This window comes from Bos javanicus, chromosome 1 (genome assembly GCF_032452875.1).
Source record: "Bos javanicus breed banteng chromosome 1, ARS-OSU_banteng_1.0, whole genome shotgun sequence".
Taxonomy (NCBI): Eukaryota; Metazoa; Chordata; class Mammalia; order Artiodactyla; family Bovidae; genus Bos; species Bos javanicus.
The window spans coordinates 67,042,472-67,065,226 of NC_083868.1; the positions used below are offsets into that span (position 1 = coordinate 67,042,472).

At 37.7% G+C, this 22,755-nt stretch overlaps 1 protein-coding gene across 2 annotated transcripts; it reads right to left on the minus strand.

Moving 5' to 3' along the window:
* Positions 1-838: 838 nt before the first annotated feature.
* On the minus strand, positions 839-21,876 carry MIX23 (mitochondrial matrix import factor 23). 2 transcript variants are annotated; one of them, XM_061406009.1, is made up of 5 exons: positions 21,777-21,876; positions 12,436-12,561; positions 9,415-9,561; positions 4,776-4,835; positions 839-1,142 (listed from the first exon to the last, which is right to left on the minus strand). In XM_061406009.1, the coding sequence occupies exons 1-5, from the start codon at positions 21,825-21,827 to the stop codon at positions 1,092-1,094; spliced, it is 435 nt and encodes a 144-aa protein (XP_061261993.1). In that variant the 5' UTR covers positions 21,828-21,876; the 3' UTR covers positions 839-1,091. The 2 variants fall into 2 exon arrangements, 1 of the variants encoding a protein (XP_061261993.1); XR_009734491.1 differs by lacking the exon at positions 839-1,142 and adding an exon at positions 7,398-7,514.
* Positions 21,877-22,755: the final 879 nt, after the last annotated feature.

Sequence of the window (22,755 nt, forward strand, 5' to 3'; positions counted from 1 at the left end):
AAGGAAAATTATTATGGTAAAACTAATATACACCCTTTAAAAGCAGTTTTGTTTGGCTTATAGCAGAAAAGGAAGTCAGATTCCAAGAATGAGGGTTCAATGCACCATTGCTAGCTTGAAAAGGGAGGAGGCCATAGCATCAAGAAATGTGAATGGCTTTTAGAAGCTCAGAGTGGCTGATGAGAACCAGCAAGGTATCAAGAACTTCAGTCTTAGGACTGAAAGGATCTGAATTCTACCAACTGAATGAGCCTGGATGCAGGTTCTTCCCTTGGAGACTCCAGACAAGAACCAGTCACAAATTGATTGCAGCCTGTGAGACCCCAGCCAGGGAACTCAGGCAAGCTTTCCTAGCCTTCTGACCTACACAACTGTAAGATAACAAACAGGAGTGACTTTAAGCTGTTAAATTTGTTAAACAGCAACATAAAATGGATACAATCACCCTATACTAGAAGTCCACCATGCAAGCCCTCTTCTACTTTTCCATTTTCTGAATTTGTTTTACTTTGCTTTCCTTTTCACTGTCCACAGAAACATTATCCAGGAAAATATTTCCACCCAACAATAGTTTTTGCATATAAAAATAAGGTACTAAGAAAGTTTCCTTGAACAGTATCCAGGCCGTATTATTGCCCTTTAACTTATGCGCGATAAACCTAAAGAGATAAGTAAGAGATAAAACCATCAACGACCAAAAAGGTCTACGCTGATATCAATAAATTTGTAAAATTCAAAAAGATACAATATAAATCAAATTACATACTGAAATTGTATTCAAATACTCTTAGAAGAACTTACTGTCTCAACTGGGGAAACAATGAAATAATTGTGTACATTGAGTCAGAAAATTATTTTAATAGTTACAAAACATTTTTTTTTTTTTACAGAATCAGTATAAAATAGCAGTTGATTTCTCCATAATTATCAGAATTATTTATATGTGAGGTCTTGGCTAAGTGGGGCTGAAATCAACAAAAGGTCTTGGACTGTTGGCTCAGAAATCCTCCTGGGAAGCCCACCATGTTGATGTCTGTCATGCTTGACTCTTTATGAGATGACCCGGTCCATCTTAAAAAAAAAGTATCTTTTTATTCATTCTTTGGAGGCTTGAAGTGAATTCGGCAGCGTTCATTAAACACCTAAGACATGTGAACAGAAACAAAGGTCACTGAGTCATCTTGTATAAATTAGACCTGAAATTTCAGGTGAATATAACCTTCTTTGGGGCTTCCCTAATAGTTTAGTTGGTAAAGAATCTGCTTGCAATGCAGCAGACCCTGGTTCAATTCCTGGGTTGGGAAGATCCGCTGAAGAAGGGATAGGCTACCCACTCCAATATTCTTGGGCTTCCCTTGTGGCTCAGCTGATAAAGAATCCGCCTGTAATGCAGGAGACCTGGGTTCAATCCCTGGGTTGGGAAAATCCCCTGGAGAAGGGAAAGGCTACCCACTCCAGTATTCAGGCCTGGAGAAGTCCATGGACTGTATAGTTCATGGGGTCGCAAAGAATCAGACACGATTGAGTGACTTTCACTTCACTTCATAACCTTCTTTGCCCCAAGTCAACAGGTTTAGGAAACAGAGGTGTTTCCTCACCAATTCAAACTGACTTACTAGGCACTAAAAGCACAGTGCCTAGTCTAGAAAAGACCCTGATGCTGAGAAAGATTGAAGGCGGGAGGAGAAGGGAATGACAGGATGAGATGGTTGGATGGCATCACTGACTCGATGGACATGAGTGTGAGTAAGCTCTGGGAGTTGGTGATGGACAGGGAAGCCTGGCGTGCTGCAGTCTATGGGGGTGCAAAGAGTCAGATATGACTGAGTGACTGAACTGAAGTGAAGAGCACAGAATGCCTTGATATTCATTTATAAAATAATTTTCATTATTTTAATCAACTTTAAATTATTCAAGGACAAAAATCATCACAAGTTAGCTTATTTAGTACATCAAAAATATTTTAATTCCATATAACATATTTTGGACAGTTTGACAAAATATCTAAATTAAGATAAAACTGTTTTAAGAATTCTTTTATAATGTAGATTTTATTTAGCTATCTGTCACGCTTTTCTAAATGAGTGCCAGATGCTTCTACCATGTAGGTAGGGAAGTCCAGTCTACGAAGGGAGCCCAGTCTTTTACTAAATTGTATAAATTTATGTAATGTTTTGTTCTGTTTACCTTGCTTCCTAAAAACTAAACAAATATATATGTTAAAAACATTCTAAGATTACTTGTTATATGGACTGTGTTAAATAAAAATTTTGGTATAGCCATTTGATGGAATATAAAGCAAACATAAAAAAAGAATAAGAAATCTCTTTACACCCTAATTTGAAAAGACCTCCAAGATATATTAAGAAAAACACACTTCCATTTGTCTGATAAAGGAGAAAATATACATATATGTGTGTACACATACAAACAAAATTTTAAAGTTACAAATATCTGAAAGCATATACATCCTTTCAGAGGAAAGGGAAAGGAGGTGGTTAAAATTAGAGAGGCATGAGAGTAGAATTTTTACTGTATATCTTTTAATATTTTTTAAAAAATTAATGTGTCTAAAGAATTTTGTATTCCAATTAAAAAAATTATAAAAATCTAAAACAATTTTTTCTCAGAATTTACCTTCATACTTTACTGATGTAAGGAACAAACCATTTTTAGGTAAAAAAAAAAAAACAACCCCAAAACCCCCCAAAGAAACCAACCCATGTTGGCTAAAATGGACTAGCAAAAAAATAAAAGAAAAATCTATATAGGGTACTGGTATTCAATTTCTTAAACTGGGTAGTAGATACATGTTCATTTTACTAATATTCTTTACATTCGACATGTTACATGCTCTTTGGCATATGTGTCTCACAATTAGAACACGAAGAAATAATACAGACTTTTTCTGGCCTTTTTGTCTTACAGCTCCTAGCTCTGACATGTCCCTGGAGTTCCCAATGCTCGGACCAGAGGAGGCTTCAGATTAGCGGTTTTGACACACTGGTTGGGATGATGTACACAACCTGGTTGAGCCTCTCCAAATCCTTCTCCTAAATAACTTCTTAACCATTTTTGCTGGCCTATTGGACCATGGCTACAATTTCTTCCCTTGAAAACAAATAGCCTCATTATATGTGGAGTGGATGGAGCATATTTTCTTTTAAAGTAATACCAAATCCAAAAATGCTTCACTCTTCCTACTACATTTTACATACATCAATCCCTGCACTGGGTTTTCCAAACTAGATGTTCATTGTACCCACCCCCATCCCATCCCAAGAGTAAATATTATCTCTCTAGAGAATAGAAATGGACAAATTTTGCCAAAATCTTTCAAGGAGCAAACATCTTATCACATAGGTGGAAAGGGCAGAAGTACGAAATCTTAGCAAAAAGGATAGGATAAATAAATGTGATAAAGCAAAGAAAGTCAATTTGTATTTTGCAGTTTATTCAGGGCTCTGCAAGTTGGTACACTCCAGTTTTTGGTTCTGCTGACCTCGTTTGGATTCAGCCCAATTCCATCAGTTAATTTCAAAGGATAAAACAATTTTCAGTTCATTCTTTCAGATTTAATAGATTTTGCCCTTTGGAAATCTTTGAAGTTTTAGAGAGGACATGTAAACATACTTTTCCAGAAAACTAAAAAGTAAGAATTTTGTGGTTTTTAACTACATGTAAAGTCCTAGGATCCTAGTCCCCCAATCTAATTCCTAATTAGAATCATGTAGGTGGTAATAGTGGAGAAGGCAATGGCACCCCACTCCAGTACTCTTGCCTGGAAAATCCCATGGACAGAGGAGCCTGGTAGGCTGCAGTCCATGGGGTCGCCAAGAGTCAGACACGACTGAGTGACTTCACTTTCACTTTTCTCTTTCATGCATTGGAGAAGGAAATGGCAACCCACTCCAGTGTTCTTGCCTGGAGAATCCTAGGGATAGGGGAGCCTGGTGGGCTGCCATCTATGGGGTCGCACACAGTCAGACACGACTGAAGCGACTTAGCAGCAGCAGCAGCAGCAGGTGGTAATAGGGCTTCCCTGGTAGATCAGTGGTAAAGAATCTGCTTGCAATGCAGGTGGCCTCGGTTCGATCCCTGGGTTGAGAAGATCCCCTGGAGGAGGGCATGGTACCCTACTCCAGTATTCTTGCCTGGAGAATCCCATGGACAGAAGAGCCTGGTGGGCTACAGTCCATAGGGTCACACAGAGTTGGGCACGACTGAAGCAACTAAGCAGCAGGAGCAGGTGGTAATAAGGAGCATGTGAATCTAGGAGGCATAAAAAGCCCTCTTATCGGAAACCAGTGAAACTATATGAAACGATATACAAAAAAAGTTTCATGATCAGATACGTTAGAAAAGAAGCAACTGTGAAGGGTAGTTAATGACTTGAAAATTTATGGAAATAACTAATCACCTAACTTAAATAACCTGACTGAAGGTTCTAAGTTAACAACTAATAACTCTAAATATCAAATAGCCCACAATTAATATTAGGAATCATATAGAATGTCTCCAATTATGTTACCATGACAACCATGCAATTCTACCATGAGACTGTAAGGCTATTTTTTTATAAGATGGCTCTATTTGGATTCTAACTGCAACTCCCATCCCCCTAAAAAGTTAAAACCTTCAATTGCTTCTAAATGAAGGATCTTTATTCCTACATGCCCAAGGCTGTCTTTACTCCCTCCTCCCCTTGGTTTGTTTCCTTTTGCTAGTTCTGTTTCCCCTCCTAGTTCCCTCCAAGAATCAACATTATTTTATACCTTCCAGCTCCTGTCATTTACCACTTCTTCAACATTCAGTTCTGACTGCATCCATTTCAACTGCAAGAAAAGGAAAACAAAAATGAAGTTATGAAAATTTAAAGAACTAAAACCAAACTCTATAGTTTTCCTAACAAAACCAGCTGCTGCTCCTGCATTTTTTGTCAATACTTAGGTTAGATTTCAAAACCTTCTTTGATATTCTTATATTTAATCAATTGTAAAATCTTATAAAGCCCTAGTTCTCAAGCACGGCTGCATATTATTGACAGCTTTAAAAAAATAAGAAAAACAGAAGAAAAACAAATGGCCAATAAACCTATTTTTAAATGTACACTCTTACGTATGCAAAAAGAAATGCAAATTAAGTCATAACATGACCAAAAACATTTTTTAAAGAAGAAACCTGATAATTCCAATAAAACCTAGTATTAGTGAGGGTATGGGGAAAGATACACTCACATATATTTTTTTGTAGGAGTACAAATTGTTGTAACTTCTATAGAGAGCAATTTGGTAAGACTTAGCAAAAATGTAAATTCCCATGTCCTTTAACTCAGTAATTCCAGTTTGACTTATTGATCCTACAGTATAGATTTGCAAAGATAGCACAGAGAAACAAAAGAAAAAAAGGACAAGGAGGTGGCAACCTGATTTGAATAAAAGAAAAAAGAAACAGGAAGAAAAACAGAAGGGGGATATAAAAGGCTCAAGTAATTGAGAAAGGGATGGATTTTCCATACCTTAATCATACGGCCAGAGGTCTGAGGTCTAAAATGCTAAAAAGTCTTTCTAACTTTCTTTTTAACTGCCAACCTAATAACTCCATCAAAAAAGTAGCTAATCCCACTGCCAGGTCCAGATGGCAGGGCCCATCATACTCCTTGTTGCCCCTGCTCAGAGAGACTTGACAGGAAGGAAGCTAACTAGTTCCAGGAGGAGAACCTTGAAGTATTCAGGAAAATTAGCCGAAAACAGGAAAATTAGCAGAAAAAAAGTATGAACTACAGGTTGAGGCAGCCAAGAAGTTAACAGCAGGATGATGTTTTCAGGCCAGGAGACTTAGGGGAAAGAATGCCAGAAAGTTAGACAAGATTTGGGCAACAAAGAGGTGGGGACCCAGACCAAAGCACCTAACCATAAATTAGGAGTACAGCTCAGACAGGTTTGAGAAATGTGCATCTAACACTAATAAGACTGGATGTGGTACTGTTTCAATGCTCTTTGTCAACTCCCTTCTTAGATTCAAAACTTGGTATCAGGAGTATGCACCAGAATATAGGATTGAAACCATGAACAAGGAAGGACAGCATGTCTGCTGTGCTGCGGAGTAGTAACAAGCCTGAGGAAGCCTGCCTGCTTCAACGAGAACAATCTCAGTTTCAGATTTTAATCAGCTATATAGACACAGAAATCATTAAAGCTTCACTGCTCTGTCAAAGCCCAGATTTTCTGCCAAAGAAGTAACAACTTCAAAGAACAGTGTTACAATAGGCCACTAAGACAGTGTTTAGAATTGTTCTCAAATATTTAAATGGGTGTCCTGTAGAAATAGGTTTAGACTTATCCAGAGGGATGATTAAGGATCAGTAATTACATGCTACAAGGAGACAGATTTTCACAATAAGAAAATATCTGAACAATCCCAGCTGTCCAAAAAGAGAATGTACTGACACATAAGACTGTGCATCCCCTCGATTCTCTTAATACTGGTTAAACAAAAGGTGGAAACCACTGGTTGGGTGGATATTGTAGACAGAATTAATGGAATGAATATGGAGTGCCAGAGATTCAAACAGGAAAGAATCTGCTACTTCATATCAGTCAATATGTTACCTCTTACATATATTATACAATTTAATCCTTACCCTCCAAAATAAAATAAAAGATATTAAGTATCAACTCCATTTTACAAACTGAAATTCAGAAGTTTCATATTAATTAACAAGATTATAAAACCTCCAAGTGGTAGATGGATTTCCTCAGAGCAATCTGCCTTTATAATCAATGTTTCTTCTATTCTTGAACATGGCAGACATTACAGCCAGCTTCTAATACAATTTCAGTGACACCAACAAAATGCTACCTTTGAGATAGTTGTTTTTGAGACTCTGGGTCTTACACAGGTAAAATTCCTCTCAAAAGCTATGAACAGGTGACAGCAGATATATAGTTCCAGCAAGGCTTTTTTGAGGTAAGGGTTAGTTAGGGTAAAGAACTGGGAACTTTCAGATTGGCAGTGTATGCAAATAAACTATTCACTAAAGTAATCAGAATTTGATTATTAGTCACAACGCAATGGCACCCCACTCCAGTACTCTTGCCTGGAAAATCCCATGGATGGAGGAGCCTGGAAGGCTGCAGTCCATGGGGTCGCTGAGGGTCGGACACGACTGAGCGACTTAGCTTTCAGTTTTCACTTTCATGCATTGGAGAAGGAAATGGCAACCCACTCCAGTGTTCTTGCCTGGAGAATCCCAGGGATGGGGGAGCCTGGTGGGTTGCCGTCTATGGGGTCACACAGAGTGGACACGACTGAAGTGACTTAGCAGTAGCAATGTAAAAACACCGACTGAATTCAGAGTTAGAAGAAATGGATTCAAGTCCAGTCCCACTACTTACTAGTTTGTGACTCTGGGGAGTATCTCTGAGTCTGTTTCCACATATAGAAAATGATGAGGTAGAGCTGGAACATCTTTAAGAGCTGCCTCTTTCTGATTCCATAACCTTCATAGCAAACTTGAAGAAAAAATCCAAGTTTCCTTATTTGCTCAAGTACTACCCATGGTTACCTTCTATTATAGTCCCATGCAATGTCACAGGCTAGAAAATTACCTTTCATAACTCACTGGCTGGTTTCCAAAACGCCTCCTAAGATGACCTTTACAGCCCAAGTTCACTGAAGAAACCCCTGCTGACTAATGAATGAGCAGGTGTGAAACATAGGGCTGAAGCAGTCATCATGAACATAGGGAACAGTAAAGGTAGTAGATGAATCCTGTATCCAGTGAGACATACTGCATCAGTAGGATGACTAAGAAAGTGCACACACTCACCTGTGTGCTGCAAAAGACAAGACTTGAGAGAGACAGCAAGGTCCCCTTCGCTACATCCACTAAACAAAGAGCAAACTTCACAACTTGTTCAGTATGAAAACATGATTCTATCTCACACTGGATTTTCAGTTACCCAACATGCAAGGACCAGTAAGTCACCTATTATGCCATCTTAAAATGCAGACAAGATTTTGGTAATTATACAGCAGTCATGTTAAGAGAAGGGCTTCTCTGGTGGTTCAGTGGTAAAGCATCTGCCTGCAACGCAGGAGACCCAGGTTTGATCTATAGATTGGGAAGACCCCCTGGAGGAGGGCATGGCAACCCACTCTAGTACTCTTGCCTGGAGAATTCCATGGACAGAGGAGCCTGGCAGGCTACAGTCCATAGGGTCACAGAGTTGGGACCTGACTGAAGGACTAAGCAGCAGCAACAGCATGTAGGAGAAAGCCCCTGTTCTTAGGGAATAACCAACATATGTAGGGGTAAAAGAGTATAATGTGTATATTCTCAAATGGTAAGAAAAAAAATGTGTATGGAGGGAGGGGGAGGAAGACAGGGAACAAGGGAGGCAAGGAGGAAAAGGTAGGAAGGGTGGAGAGAATAAATTGTAAAGCAGGTGGAGCAAAATGTAAACAAAAGGTGAATATAGGTAAAGGGTACATAGGAGTTCCTTGTACTCTTTGTGCAACTTTTCTGAGAGTGTGAAATTGTATCAGAATAAAGTTACCCCTTGAGCTATTCCCTCACCAAAAGACAGTAATGCAGTCCAGAAAATAAAATATGGTATACATTTCCACTGTTTTCTTGACATGCCACATTTAAGGGCTATAAAGAAATTGCTCTGCCTCATTAACTCTACTCTGAAGTCCACACTCATCTACATTATAGCTGACTTTAGGAAAATAAGGCTTCCTCTGACATATCACTCAGTGGACGCTTGGTGTTTTCCTAAAAGGGAAAATGGCAGGGATGGGAGATGAAATAGAAACAAAGGAGAGTCTGAAAAGAGTCAAAGACTCATACCATCTTTTCCATAGCAAAGAAATAAACATAAGGAGGTTCTAGTGTACCTGGTTATATTTAAATAGTACTGTACTATATTTTTACAGCTGAAGAGGGTAATATCCTGAAGCTAAACATCTGTATTACATTTAGCAGGTTTCTACAGATGAAACCAGAGGTAAATATTTTTAAACTGTAAATATATTTTTTAAATGTTTCTTCTCAATTCAAGACTCAAAATATAGATACAGATGTGATTTCCACATATTTTAACATGATGTTGATCTGTATTAATCCTTATATCTTTAACTGTAGAATATATAAAGGAATGGAAATAACATGATTACGTGCTTCTTTTAGCTAAGGCTGCTACATTACATACAATCATGAAATACACATTAATTTACCAATTAATACTGAAGTGCAATAAAATAAAGCCCATTACGAATGAAGTACTAACCTCGTGGTCATTTTAATAAGCATATCTTACTCTGGATTTTTCATATTAAAAACTGCTTTTATTTTGAAGGCTAAGTTTGGAAACCTTGCCTTAGAAATGTAAACCTTATTCAACTTACCTTTGTCTGTTCTTTTCTAAGTTGCTTTAATAACGTTAAATCATCCAAATTCTTTTCCCTCTCTTCTCGGAGCTGTTTTACTACTGATGAGGTCTGAGCTATACAGTTTTTTATGACTCTGTCCCTACTGGCATGGGCCTCCATCAACTAAAAGAACAAAGAAAGAAAAAGGGAAAGAAAAAAATCACACCAATTTGTCACATTTCAGAATTTTTTAATTTTAGACTACAGAAATGTAAGACTTTCTAAAATAATTTTTTAAAATTGAGTCTACGGAAGAGAAGTTTGTGCTGAATGAGCTAGATCAAAGGCAGGAGCTCTGAGGGTGGAAGTGAGAGGCTGCGTTGTCCTCTTTCTCACTATGCTCCCAGGCCTCCCTGCTTCTCTTCCCACACTCCTCCTGCTGGGCTTCTCATCTCAGTGTCCTTCTCTCTGAACCCCTTTCTCTGCCATTACTGCATCTGTGTGTTCATCTACCCTATACCTACTCACACACACTTTCTGAGCCACTTACTATTGCTGCTCTTTCTCTTTTTTTGTCCTTTCTTTTTTTTTTCCAGCCTCACATTGTCAACAAGTGCAAAAAGTTATGAAGTAAGTGATGTAGTGAAGTCTTTAGTTACAATAAAGAAAAAGAATGCTACATTTACCTATGTCAGACAGAACTCTTTTCAGGATTTTAAAGTATCAACCAGGAAAAACTGTAAATGAAGTAGAGATTGTTGATTCCATCAATTGTGCTAACAGTGGTTCACCTCCAACTAAAATTTAAATGCTGGCTTGCTCCAGGTAATCACGTTGTATCATTCCTTTTTCAGTCCAAAGGGAGAATACCTTAATGCTATGCTAGTGACAGTTGTAATAGAAATAACCTAACCATTATATATATCTTAAATATATAAAACACAGGACTGACAACCATTCTATAAGCATTCTTCATAAGTTATTTGAAATAGATCTCTTGAATGATTATATTGGAACCCTGTGATTAAGAACTACTGGTCTAACAGATATCAAGAAAGAACAAATCTTTATATTTCTAGAGAGTAATACTAAAAGTACATTACTTATAAGTTGTACTCATGTAAAAGGAATTGCCTAATAGACATTAATCCCACCTATAATAAATTTCTCTAATATGCTAATTCTTTTCATTGTAACATTTAGGATTCACAAGGACAGCCTCAAGGCCCATATTTACTAGCTAGTATGCTACGTCTGTTACTTATTAACTCCTTCAGGTATAATTACAGAAAATTAAAGGAGGCATTGAGGGTACAGAACTATTCTCCCCCAGACAGAATAACCGTCAGAGTTAAGAAACTCTCCCTGAGGTTGTGTAAGACTGGCTAAATAATTAGCTTTACAGGCTTCAGTTCCCTCTTTTGTAAAATTACTGAATTATGAGTAAATAATTGCTAATACCCCTTTCCACCTCTAAAATTTAGAGGCAACATGACTCAATATATTACTCAGATGCTAAATGCTATTTAATTACTTTGATATTTTGTCTAACTCTGCCAGCAATTGGCCAAACAGCATTAGCATCAACTAGAAGTCTAACACAATATTCTCATTTTTCTATCTACATCTTAAAATCAAATTCAGATTGTACGCTGCTGCTGCTGCTGCTGCTGTCACTTCAGTCGTGTCCGACTCTGTGCGACCCCATAGACGGCAGCCCACCAGGTTGTACACATTTTATTAAATATTCAGGAATTCTCGTTTGGTCTCTCATCAGTTTCCTTCCGCATTTGGGCTTTCTTCCAGTTCCCCTCCTGAACGTGGCACCTTCCCTGTGGATACATTTCTGGATGCTGACTATGCTCCTACCCTCACCTGCTTACTTTTCCTTCACATGAGATCCTCTGTGAACCCACAACCATGTAAACAGGAAGGACGGGGTAAATCATCTTTTACTCAGTATTGTCAATTATTTTCAAGATCATCCTTCAATAAGATTCAAACCTAAGAGTATGCAAGAGGAACATTCATGGACTTCTGTGCATGTATGTCAAAGAAATGAGGACACCAGATAAGAGTAATAGTTGGTGTGACATAAACCTACCAGAGGAAAAAAATAACACAAAACCAGGCTTATTGGCTCATCAGTATCAGATGCTTGAGGATTTGGTCACATGAGAATTATTTCTGATATATAAAGTGTTTATCAAAGGAACTGAGATAATATTTATTAAGAAACTCAGTATGGTAAAACTGTGGTTAGAGGAGAAAAATCCTGAAGGATAATCATATCATAACCATATTTCCTTTGATTTGGGGAAAGCAATTTTGAAATGAAGACATTTGGGGTGGGGCACGAGAATGATTCAAAACGAGTCTAAAGTGGGTATACCTAGAACTTCCCAGTTTTATTTTATTTTACCACAGCTTTGAGAACTTCTTTCGGTCTAAAATTTTCATCTTTTCATCTTTTTTTTTTTTTTTTTTTTTGGCTGCACAGCTTGCCAGATCTTTGTTCCCTGACCAGGGACTGAACCTGTACCCTTGGTAGGACAATTTATCTGTGGCTTTTCCTTCTATCCTGCCAAATGTTTCTTTTCCCTTTCCTGATGAGTAAGGGAGGAAAGAAGATACAGAAAGTGTGAAGGGTTTTAATTCTTCCTTATATCAGCTGTCTAGCTTTTTTAACACTGATTCATTCAAAGACCCCACTTTTATCTCACTGTTTTACTTGACTGTTTCATTCTCTCCTGTTTTCTTTGATCTATAAGGTTTCCTTAAGTTAGAGTCTGCCCACAAGGAGAGACTGTTTTCATTTCTTAGAACCATATCTCCCCATTTCTTAGAACAATATCTTCCCAGACTAGTGCTTAAGATCACACATTTTCTTTAGTTTGTAGAAACCAGATCAAAACTTTTACACACCTTCAGGTGTGGGCAAGAAAACGTGAAGATTCCATTCTTTTTCCACAGTTTAATTATATGCCAATTGATTTCTTATTTTGCCTGCAAAGAAAGACATAAAGGAAGCACAAAAGACTCAAAAGATAGACTTACTGACTCATAAAGTTGTTTACAGGTTTGGCTGGCATCAATTTTCCCTGCAAAGGAAGCTGTTGGAACCGTAGTGTTTAATTCATGTACTATTCTGTCATCAATCGTCCTCATCACCTTGAGTAATTCCTATATAATATTTAAAATAAAAGAATAATAATTTGAATGGAAAGTTAAGTGATAAGACCAGTTAAGCAAAAATTAATAATTAAAGCTCTTGGATATGTTACAACACTGTATATTAAGAGTGGGGAAACCATGCTATATACAGTACAACCACAGAAAAATCTTTATGAAAAGACTGACAGGTAGTTTATGTAATAGTAATTCTAACACTTGGCACAACTCTGTTTCCTTGGCCCAAATGTGACTGTCTTAAGCGTAAAGATTTTTTTATTCATTTGTAAACCCCATTTGCTGGCACATGGTGCTTAGCAAATACTGTGTGTTCTTTCTATCTCTAGCATACAGCCAAAAAGGATTCTAAGGAACTTGATTACTTCAACTTGTCCAAAACAATCCAACATAATTGCTTGCTCTATTCCCTCTTTGTCGCTCTCTCTAAAATGTGGTGCTAGATAGAAAACTTCTATAAAGATATATAAAAAACCATCAGCAGTGATTAACATGCAGAAATTAATCTATACTCTCTTAGGCCCCACCCCTACCCCACCTTTAGGCTTTTTGTTTTTTAGTTTTTTACTATGAGTATATATTATTTTTGTAACAAAAACAAGTATGCTGCTAGCAAAGGAATCAAATCTCTTTGTGGTTTTTTGTTCATACAACAAGCAGAAATTAGCTTTACCTTTTCTCAGTTACCCAGGTTCACATTTCCCAAGAATCTCTCCCCTCTAAAAGAGGCTCCAACTCTCAAAAAAACAATCATCAAAGTACAAACACCAAAAGGGCAGAGGACTTAGAAAGACTCTGATGAGTACCCCAACCCAGCGTAGTCCCTTCTCCCCACATTCTGATTAGGGTACTTCTTCTCACTTGTCACTAGAGAAGGCTGAGCATCAGCTACCTCCTGACTCCAGATAATATCAACTCTAGAACGTTTCTACTATATACCCTTCTCTTTCTCTTTTAATACACTCCCACCTCACCCCAGCCCCACAAAACAATCACTGAAAAGCATCAAGAAAATAGAAGTGTATAATACTAGGTATATATATATATTTTTTTCAATATAATACTGAAAACATCTAACAAGTTAACATTTAATATTAATGTGTATTAAACCATCTTTGCTTGATTCTCTACCTCCTTCAATATATGAACCTATTTCTTTGCCAAACTTAAATCTAGGATTGAAATCAACTTCTTCATTTCTTCCCTCAATTTATTTATTGGGCATACTGAAAATGACAGTTTTTCATCTGAAAACTGGCACGAGTGTGAATTTTACAAATTATTTAACCATAAGATTATGTCAACTTATTTTTTATTATAGTTTATTTATAATATTATATTAATTTCAAACATATAATGTATTGATTCAGTATTTTTATAGATTTTACTAAATTTAAAGTTATTATAAAATATTGGCTATATTCCCTTTGCTGTATCATCCATTTGTTAAAATAAGCTTTTATTATGATTAAAGTATTAATTACATAATCATTTTAGAAAATTAGAAAAAAATTTAAAGAAAATAGAATTATCCATTGTTAACCATTATTTAGTTTTTTCTATACATATCTGCAAATATTTTTATTAAAATGTGGTACTATATAACATTTAAAAGTCTTACTTTATGAAATTATACCATGAGCACTTGCCCTTGCTATCTTGAAGATATATTTAATACACACATAAATATTCCATTCAGTGGGGATATCACAACTTATTTGACTAGCCTATTATTCTTTAATTAGTAGTTTAATGTCCTTTTCCAGAATCCAATTTTGAAGTAAAACAGCTTGTAAAAGGCTCATAATTTAAACTAATAAAAAGAGGCAAATGTCAGGTCTAAAACCAACTTCTTGTATCACCTCTTCTTGTATCTTTCTATTTTGGTCAATGGTATCAAGATTCTCTGTAATCTGGAATTCTTAGGGGATAATCTCAACATACTAAGCAAGCATCACATTAAATAATGTCTTATACACAGTAGAGGATATATAATGTCAATAAGTGGCAAATTCCAAACAAACAGTGGCAGCACTATTTAGAGAGGCAAAAACTGGTTAAGTAGTAGACAGGGACCTTCCTGGCAAACTTTACCTCCCACAACTTGCCTATTAAAACAAAAAAACCTTTAAACTCTCATCTTTCCTCCTGTCTAAATCAAACTGATCCTGAGGCCAAAGTTTATACCTTCCAGATAAAGCTTTCCTTGGATGAGAGTCCTCAGCAATCTTTCTTCTTCAAACATACGAAGCAATTAGAGAGAGAGAGCACAGAGTTCATTCATTAACTCACTCTTCCTTCAAAAAATATTTACTAATGTCTAGCACATGTTAGACACCATTCTAAACACCAGGGCTATAATGATGAGTAAAACAGAAAAGGTCCTTGCTCTTATGGAGCAAAATTCTCATGGGGGAAACAGACAATAAACAAGTATCCCAATAAAAAGACACTTTCAGTGCAGAAAAGTACTGCAAAAAAGAAAACTGTAGTAATGAGATGAACAGTGGGGTTGAGGGGCTAATACATTATACAGGGAGATCAAGACAGACCTCTCCAGGACATACCATTTGAACTGAGATCTGAATGACACAAATAAGGCAACTAAAAGGACATTTTGGGGAACAAGGCAAAAATTAAGGGGCAAGAACAAACTTGGGGATGTTTGAAGAACAAAAAGAAGGCAAGTGGTCTGGGAGCGAGTAAGTGAAAAAGTGGTATTAGGTGAGAGCAGAATTGATGAGAAAGTGAAGGACAAGAGAGACCACAGAAACAATTAAGGATTCTGTTCTAAAGGAAACAGGGTTTTAGGCAAGGGAATGATATAACAGTATTTTAAAAGACAACTTCAGCTGCTAAGTTGAGAATGGAAACATTGAGCAGACTACTATGGTGGTCCAGGCAAGAGATAAAGATAGTTTGATTAAGAGGTTGGTGAACCTGGGCCTTCAGCAGTGAGAGCCTGGAGTCCTAAACATTGGACAGCCAGGGAATTCTCCAAATTAATTTCTTTAATGCCATGAAACAGGAAGAGATCACTGAAGGAGACTATAGCTAATAAAGGGGGTTAACAATCAAGAAGGAACTCCAGCATCTAAAACTACAGAAGAGGACTTCCCTGGTGGTACAGTAGATAGGAACCTGCCTGCTAAGGCAGGAGACAGGGATTCGATCCCTGGTCCAGGAAGACCCCACAGAGCAAACTAAGCTCCTGCACCAACTACTGAGCCCGCACTCTGGAGCCTGCCAGGCACAACTACTGAGCCTGCGTGCTGCAACTACTGAAGCCCTCACACCTAGAGCCTGTGCTCCGCAACAAGAGAAGTTACGGCAATGAGAAGCCATGCACTGAAACTAGAGAGTAGCCCCCACTTGCCACAACTGCAGAAGAAAGCTCACATGCAGCAACAAAGACCCAGCCCAACCAACAAAATAATAAAGAAATAAAATTAAAACAATAAAACTACAGGAAAAAGACTGTGATGTCACAGAACTGAAAAGAAGAGAGGTTTCAAGGCAGGAACAGTCAACTGTGTTGAATGCTAGTCACTCAGTTGTGTCTGACTCTTTGCAACCCCATGGACTGTAGTCCGCCAGGCTCCTTTGTTCACAGGATTCTCCAGGCAAGAATACTGGGGTTGGGTAGCCATTCCCTTCTCCAGGGGCTCTTCCAGACCCAAGGATGGAACCCGGGTTTCCTGCACAGCAGGTGGGTTCTTTACCATCTAAGCCACCAGGGAAGCCTGTTGAATGTTACTAGAAGTAAATAAAGATGTGGGCAGAAATTAACTTCTTAGATTTAACATGATGGAAATTACAGGTCATCTTTACAGGAGTCATTAAAATAGAGTGTTTAATGGACTGAACAGTTAACATGGCTTAAGTATAGAGGGTAAAACAAAGTATGGTGTAAAATGAGGCCCACCATTATAGGTCACCTTATTGGATGTTAGTCTTTTTCCTGAGCGCAAATAGAGAACCAATGAAGTGTTTAAATACAGTGGAGTTGTATGATAGGGTTTGTATTCTGAAATGACTGCTTAGGTTCAAGTATTAACATGTGGAAAATGGATTAGACAGGAATAAGAGTAGATACAAAGAGGTTAGTTAGGAGATTGGTATAGTAATGCAGGTGAAAGATTATATATCTTCACATTTCCCAGAATTATGACTTACTTTGAACTTCAGGTTTGAGTACAATCATTAGCAATACAGCCAACTTTCCCTCTGATAAAACAATCTGGATATACTATTAAGTTCCTTTTAACAATGTGAATTTAGCAGCATTAACTAGGTAATGAATCAAACAATTTAAGTCTTACAAATGGAAACTAAAATGTGAATTTTCAAATATATCAGCCCTCTCTCTGTGTGCTAAAGATTCATCAATATAGGACCGAGTGCTTGGCTTTTAATACGGTAGACATTAGCCATATGAGGTTATTTTAGTTAAAATTAAATTTAAAATTTAGTTTTTTAGTTGCATGAGCTACATTTCAAGAAGTACTCAAGAGCCACATATTGCTAGTGGCTACCATATTGTACAGGACAAATTTCCACTACCACAGAAAATTCTACTGGACAGTACTGAATTCAAGATGATATAATAATCTCTAAACTGATAATGTACTCGTTCGGGAATTGCTGAGAATCGTAAGCTATTTTTAAGATAGGAAAAAAGATACTAGAAAAGCTCAAGGAGGGGAAAGGGAGTAAGACTTAGGAAGGAATTTCTTTCAAAATTGCAAAAAGAAAAAGAAAAGAACTATAAACTACGTCACTAGGCACAAATTTCTTTATTACAAAAAGTGCCAGGGCTGTTCAGGCAGCTCCAAGGTCTAGAGAAAAGCTTGAGCAGACCTCACAGGCTGAGAGCAGATGAAGGTTAATGCAGGCACATAAATCCTGCCATTAAACCATGTGTATCATTCAAAATGAATTACTGACTGCCTACCTGATACTAGCTCCAATGACATTCCTTCTTTCTCACAAATTCGCCAAGAAAATATAAAGAAGACACCCTTGAGCAGACATCGTACAATGAACTGCAACACAAGTCCACAGAGATAATACAGAAATATACACAGTTCAGTGGCTCTCTCTGTATAGGAGCTGGAACCCTAAATTAGCTTCTAAGTGTCAAAGCACAGCAAAAAGATAACTCTTCAAACTTTGTAGTATCTCTAGCTTCTCCTTTCACCCTCCTCAAAACAAGAAGAAATTGATACATCACGAATCTCTAATTTTAGACTGACCCTTTAAAATTATTCTGGCACTTATCTTGGAATTGTATTTCATACATTATCTTTCATTCATTTCGCCCTCTTGGAAGGCAATTTCAGTACTGAAGGACTAGCATGTCTAGCAGCAAGGAGGGGTAGAGAAAACTTCCTGTTGTCCCTACAATTACAATTATACTACACTCTATTCCTAAGGTTAATTCTTAGGTAAATCCATTTTATTGTTTTAATAAGCTTTCAAAGTATATAAGGAGAGGTAAAAGGTCTATTACATGACAGTAAAATTAAAATGTGCTCCATAGAATGATTTGGAATTTAACCTTTCTTCTCCTCACTTTGCCTGAAGGTACCCAGAAGTAGATCCCATTCACATGGTGCTCTTTTTAGAAGACGTGCGTGGTTCCTCAAACTCCATTTTTACAACAATGTTCACAGTGTGCTTCCTGCAAGGCAGAAATACAGACTTGCCTGCAACTGCCAGAATCGTCTGCAGTCCTCTGCACTCCCAGGCACAGGAACAGAGAGCAGCTAGGCATGTTGCAAAAGAAACCATCATGGATGCTAGAAAATAGCCTATTCAGTCTATATTTAATTACCAACCAACTCAAAATTAATCCTGTAAGTTAATATTCCTATCAGAAATATGAAAACTTACATAGCCTAGGAATGCTCAGTTGATTCTGCTCAGGTAATACATGCACTGGGTCTCAGGAAGAAGGTATTTCAGGGTGTCAAGTGGGAAAAAAGCACAAATGACAAAACATCATGTGGTCAGGGAAAAGCAGGCCTATATGGCTAGACAGCAAAGTTCAAATCTATATTGGAAGTGGCAGGGGTTGGGGAGAGAGAATATGTATGAATAAGGGCAGTGGTAAGAGATTTAACTAAGCAGAATCACTTTGGGATTGGATTTTAAAGACTTGTATGCTATGTTAAGTAGTTTACACCTAGTCATACAATTCTGAAATTAGATGCATGGTTCAGATTCTAAAATTTAGAAGATATTAATAACAGTATGAAGCCATAGCTTTATGGAGATTAGGTTGAAGAGGAGAAATTAAGTAGAGAAAAGAATGACTGAAGATAAGAAGAGCTACAACAAAGCTAACTGCAAAAATGATAGGGCACAAGCCAAGACTGTGGCAGAAGTAATGAAGCTTCCGAAAGCATCTCTTTGATCAACTCCCCCAGTCTGCTGTCTCTTGAACCTCACAAGTGGCATTCAAGGCCTTTCATAACCTGGTTCCAATCTTTTGTGTAATCCAAATATGCCCCTGTGCAAATTCAGAATTCCAGCAATTTTCTATTTCCCCCGCAACACATAAAACTTTCTGCCTTTCTGCCTATATACGGTTTCTTCTACCGAGAATTACCCTGGTTCTATCTACCAAAGACCCAGTTTAATTAACATCTCTTTGACTTAGTTCTCTCTGAACAGTTATAACACTGTGCTCATAGTCTAAACATCTTCTACATGTTTTATACCCTGACTTGAGCTCTTTTTATGTTTTACTCTCAATTTCTCCAAGTGCCTGGTACCTAGCAGATATCTGTTACGGATTGAACTATGCCCTCCCCCCAACCTGCCCCCATTTTCATATGTTGAAGCCCTAAAACCCAATGTGGCTGCATGGAAACAGGGCCTTTAGGGAAGCAATAAAAAGTTAAATGAGGTCAAAAAGCGTGGGACACTAATCCCATAGAACTGATGTCACTGTAAGAGGAAAAGACACCAGAGACCTCTCTCCCTTTGTGGCCACAAATGGGTCATATGAGGATAGTGATGAACTAGCAACTTACTTTGAAATGCATCAAAAAAAATTAAAAATGTGGATTGATGGATAGATTGAGGGACAGATATGTGATTTAGTAGATACAGTGAATCACTATAAAATCCAGATACTGGGTACACGAGTATTCATTGTAAACGTCTTTCAATTTTTCTACAGTGTTTGAACATCTTCATAATAAAATTCGGGGGGGGGGGAGTACCTAAATCTTTATAATAAAAATACATGATTTTCTTTTTCTCTTTCACAGTATTCAGTGCAGGGCTTTTCATATATAAGGTATTTACATACACAATGTAATGGTTTCATAGTTCTAAAAATATAAACTTTGATTCATAATTTGTGACTGTGCCAGTTATCACAGTTTATAACTTTATAAAATCCATTAAAACCTAAATGTTATACTAAACTTTTACATTTTAAAATATATATTTTTTACATTTCTGTGCCTCTGAAGCAATAGGGGCAAATGTTCTTATATTCATTCAATATGAGGTAAAATGATATGCCAAGGCCAGATCTGGAAAACCAAATCTTCTGACTTTCAACCAAGGGTATTCTCCATTATTTGTAAAGAGTTGGATATGACTTAGCAAATGAACAACAAATTCTCCATTATAAATCACACGTTTGAAAAAGAAAAACAATCTAAAAACTTCTCCAGGTTTCATTAATGAGATTCATTTTATGATGTTTTTATTTATATCATCTCTGCAAATAAAATGGTTCTCCAAGACAGTTAAGCTTCTGCCCCACTTACAATATATAATCTGACTGTCCAAAGGAAAATCAAAAGTGTACTTCAAGCACTGTTGGATGTTTCAACAGCTCAAAGATATCCTCAGAAATTTGGTTTTAGAGATTCAAATAAACACAAAGGTGGAAGCAGTTTTAAATGTTATTTAACATTATCTTATTTTACAGATTCAAAAGTTAATTATGGAAGGGGTTAAGCGATTTGCTCAAGGTCCCAAAGCTGTTAATTGCAGGAGCAGTACTAGAACCTGGAACATTTAATTCCCTAACCAGGGCTGTTTCTAACAAACTTGAAGGCTAGCATTGCTCAATTATTTGAGCTCATTAAGTTAGATTATAGGGCTAATATGACAAGACCAAGACCACAAATGTGCCAGTTAATCTTAAACATTTCATATATGTTAGAAGCCAAGTCTTTTTTCTATCTTATTTAATATTTTTACAACTTTTGTATCTCTTGGGCACTCTGATCACATTTGAAGCCTGTTGCTGTTGTGCTGATCTAATCTGTGCAGCTTAAGTGGTGAAAAGGATGTATATAATGGTGGAAAGACCCCACACAAACTTCTTTGATCAAACGATGTTTGTCAAATAATTCAATCTGTTGAGATTACCTTCCAGAATATCTCTCCCTAAAAACGGCTCCAAGAACAAAGCTTACTACAGAGGTCAATGATACATGAACAGATTTTTCAGTATCTCCAGTTTAAAATACCCTTTTCATAACTTAAATTCAACCGTTTATCGAGACAGCAGCAAATTGTTGACTACAGTAGTAGAACTTTCATAGCACCTTGGTCAAAATCTAGACCCTTTGTTCTTTAACTCGTGGGTTAATAATTAGCCCTGGACCTCTGGTGTTTTAATATATAAAAGATACAACCTTTTTCTTAAATGTATTTTCTCTAATGGTTAGGAAGGCAGAGCACCATTGCAGGTACTAGAATTAATCGCCCCTCCAAGACACCAAAAGTTCTGCCTCATCAAAATAGTAAAACAAGATTTTTTTGTTTTGTTTTATCAAGTGAACAAGCTCTCCTTCACTTTCTTTCTTGCAAATGCTCAGCTTAAAGTAGGAGGGGAATGACAGAAGCTAAGAACTGAGTTCAAAGAATGGCTAGAAGGTTGTTACAATCTCTACCCACCCGGCCGAGCTCGGCTTTGCCACCGCAGAACCACCAGAGTTTCTGGGTGCAGTTACTCAAGGACTGGGAGGAGCAGGGAGAATCATGACCCCAACGCGGCAGCTTCTTTCCCTAAGGCCAAGCTCGCGCCCCCATGACCTCCAATGGCTCGAAAAAGGAGTCTTGAACTGCCCGCTTCAGCCACAACTAGTCCGCATATCCCTCCCAGGCCAGAGCAGGGAACAGGGTCCGGGGACAAAAGGAGGGGTACGCCTGCCACGTGAGGAAAACCCCATCACCTGGAACTCGGCGAACTCCTCACAGTTCACACCGCCACTGGGCGCCGCCATATTGGACAAACACGAGGTCCCCGCCCCGAGCCAATCACCGCGGAGCAAAGGTGTCCGCGGCGCCGCCTAACAAAAAATACTGAGAGGGAAATCTCAGCAAGAAAGCTGAGTTCAAGGTTTGTCTTTTCCGCTTATCCTCATTCACACTGAAACCCGTAACGCTGCTATCATTCTTTTCATTCTTATGCGTTGAACCTGTCCTCCTGGAACTGGCCCCAGTGCATAGATAGAATGTCAGAACTTGAAGGGATCATTTGACGCCAATCCCATTTTCTTAGAAAAAGGGAAACTGTTTAATGACCCCACCGACCAGATGATTCGAGGAGGAACTCTTACGTAGAAGTAAGATTTTTCTTAACTCTCTTATCCTGTCCCTAAAGCAGAGGGGCTTTTGTTCTTTAAGAATTTGATTCCAGCAAGAAATGTCAAGAAAAGACACTTCTGGCAGTATGGGGTAAGAGGTGAATGTTTAGGTGTAGAAATAGTAAAATGTTTTTATAAAAATAGGCAAATAGAAAACAAAATAGAAAACATGTATGTGAAAAAGAAAATGGAGAGGGAAATGGCAACCCACTCCAGTACTCTTGCCTGGAGAATTCCAAGGACAGAGGAGCCTGGCGGGCTACAGTCTATGGGATCACAGAGTCGGACACGATTGTGCAACTTTCACTTTCTTGTGAATTTCTCAGGTGGCCTGATATTCCCAAAGCCAACAAGAGACCAAAGCCACTGGTCACTAAGAACCCAATTATGTAGTTTTGAGAAAGGCATGTACATATTCACTGAAAACACTGAAAAAACTGTACTGAAAAACTGGTTTATCTAGGCAGTGTGACTTCGGGGTCTACAGTTCACAAAAGTCCTCCAATAAGCATTTACTTTTTTTTCTATTTTAAACGGGTACTTTCCTAGGTGCAGAGAATACTTT

Coding starts and splice junctions, on each gene's coding strand:
- MIX23 (XM_061406009.1), bottom strand. CDS start 21,827: ATGGCGGCGCCCAGTGGCGGTGTGAACTGTGAGGAGTTCGCCGAGTTC. Junction 12,562..21,776: donor AGGAGTTCGCCGAGTTCCAG/GTGATGGGGTTT, acceptor AATATTATATAG/GAATTACTCAAGGTGATGAG. Junction 9,562..12,435: donor GTAAACAACTTTATGAGTCA/GTAAGTCTATCT, acceptor TTGTTCTTTTAG/TTGATGGAGGCCCATGCCAG.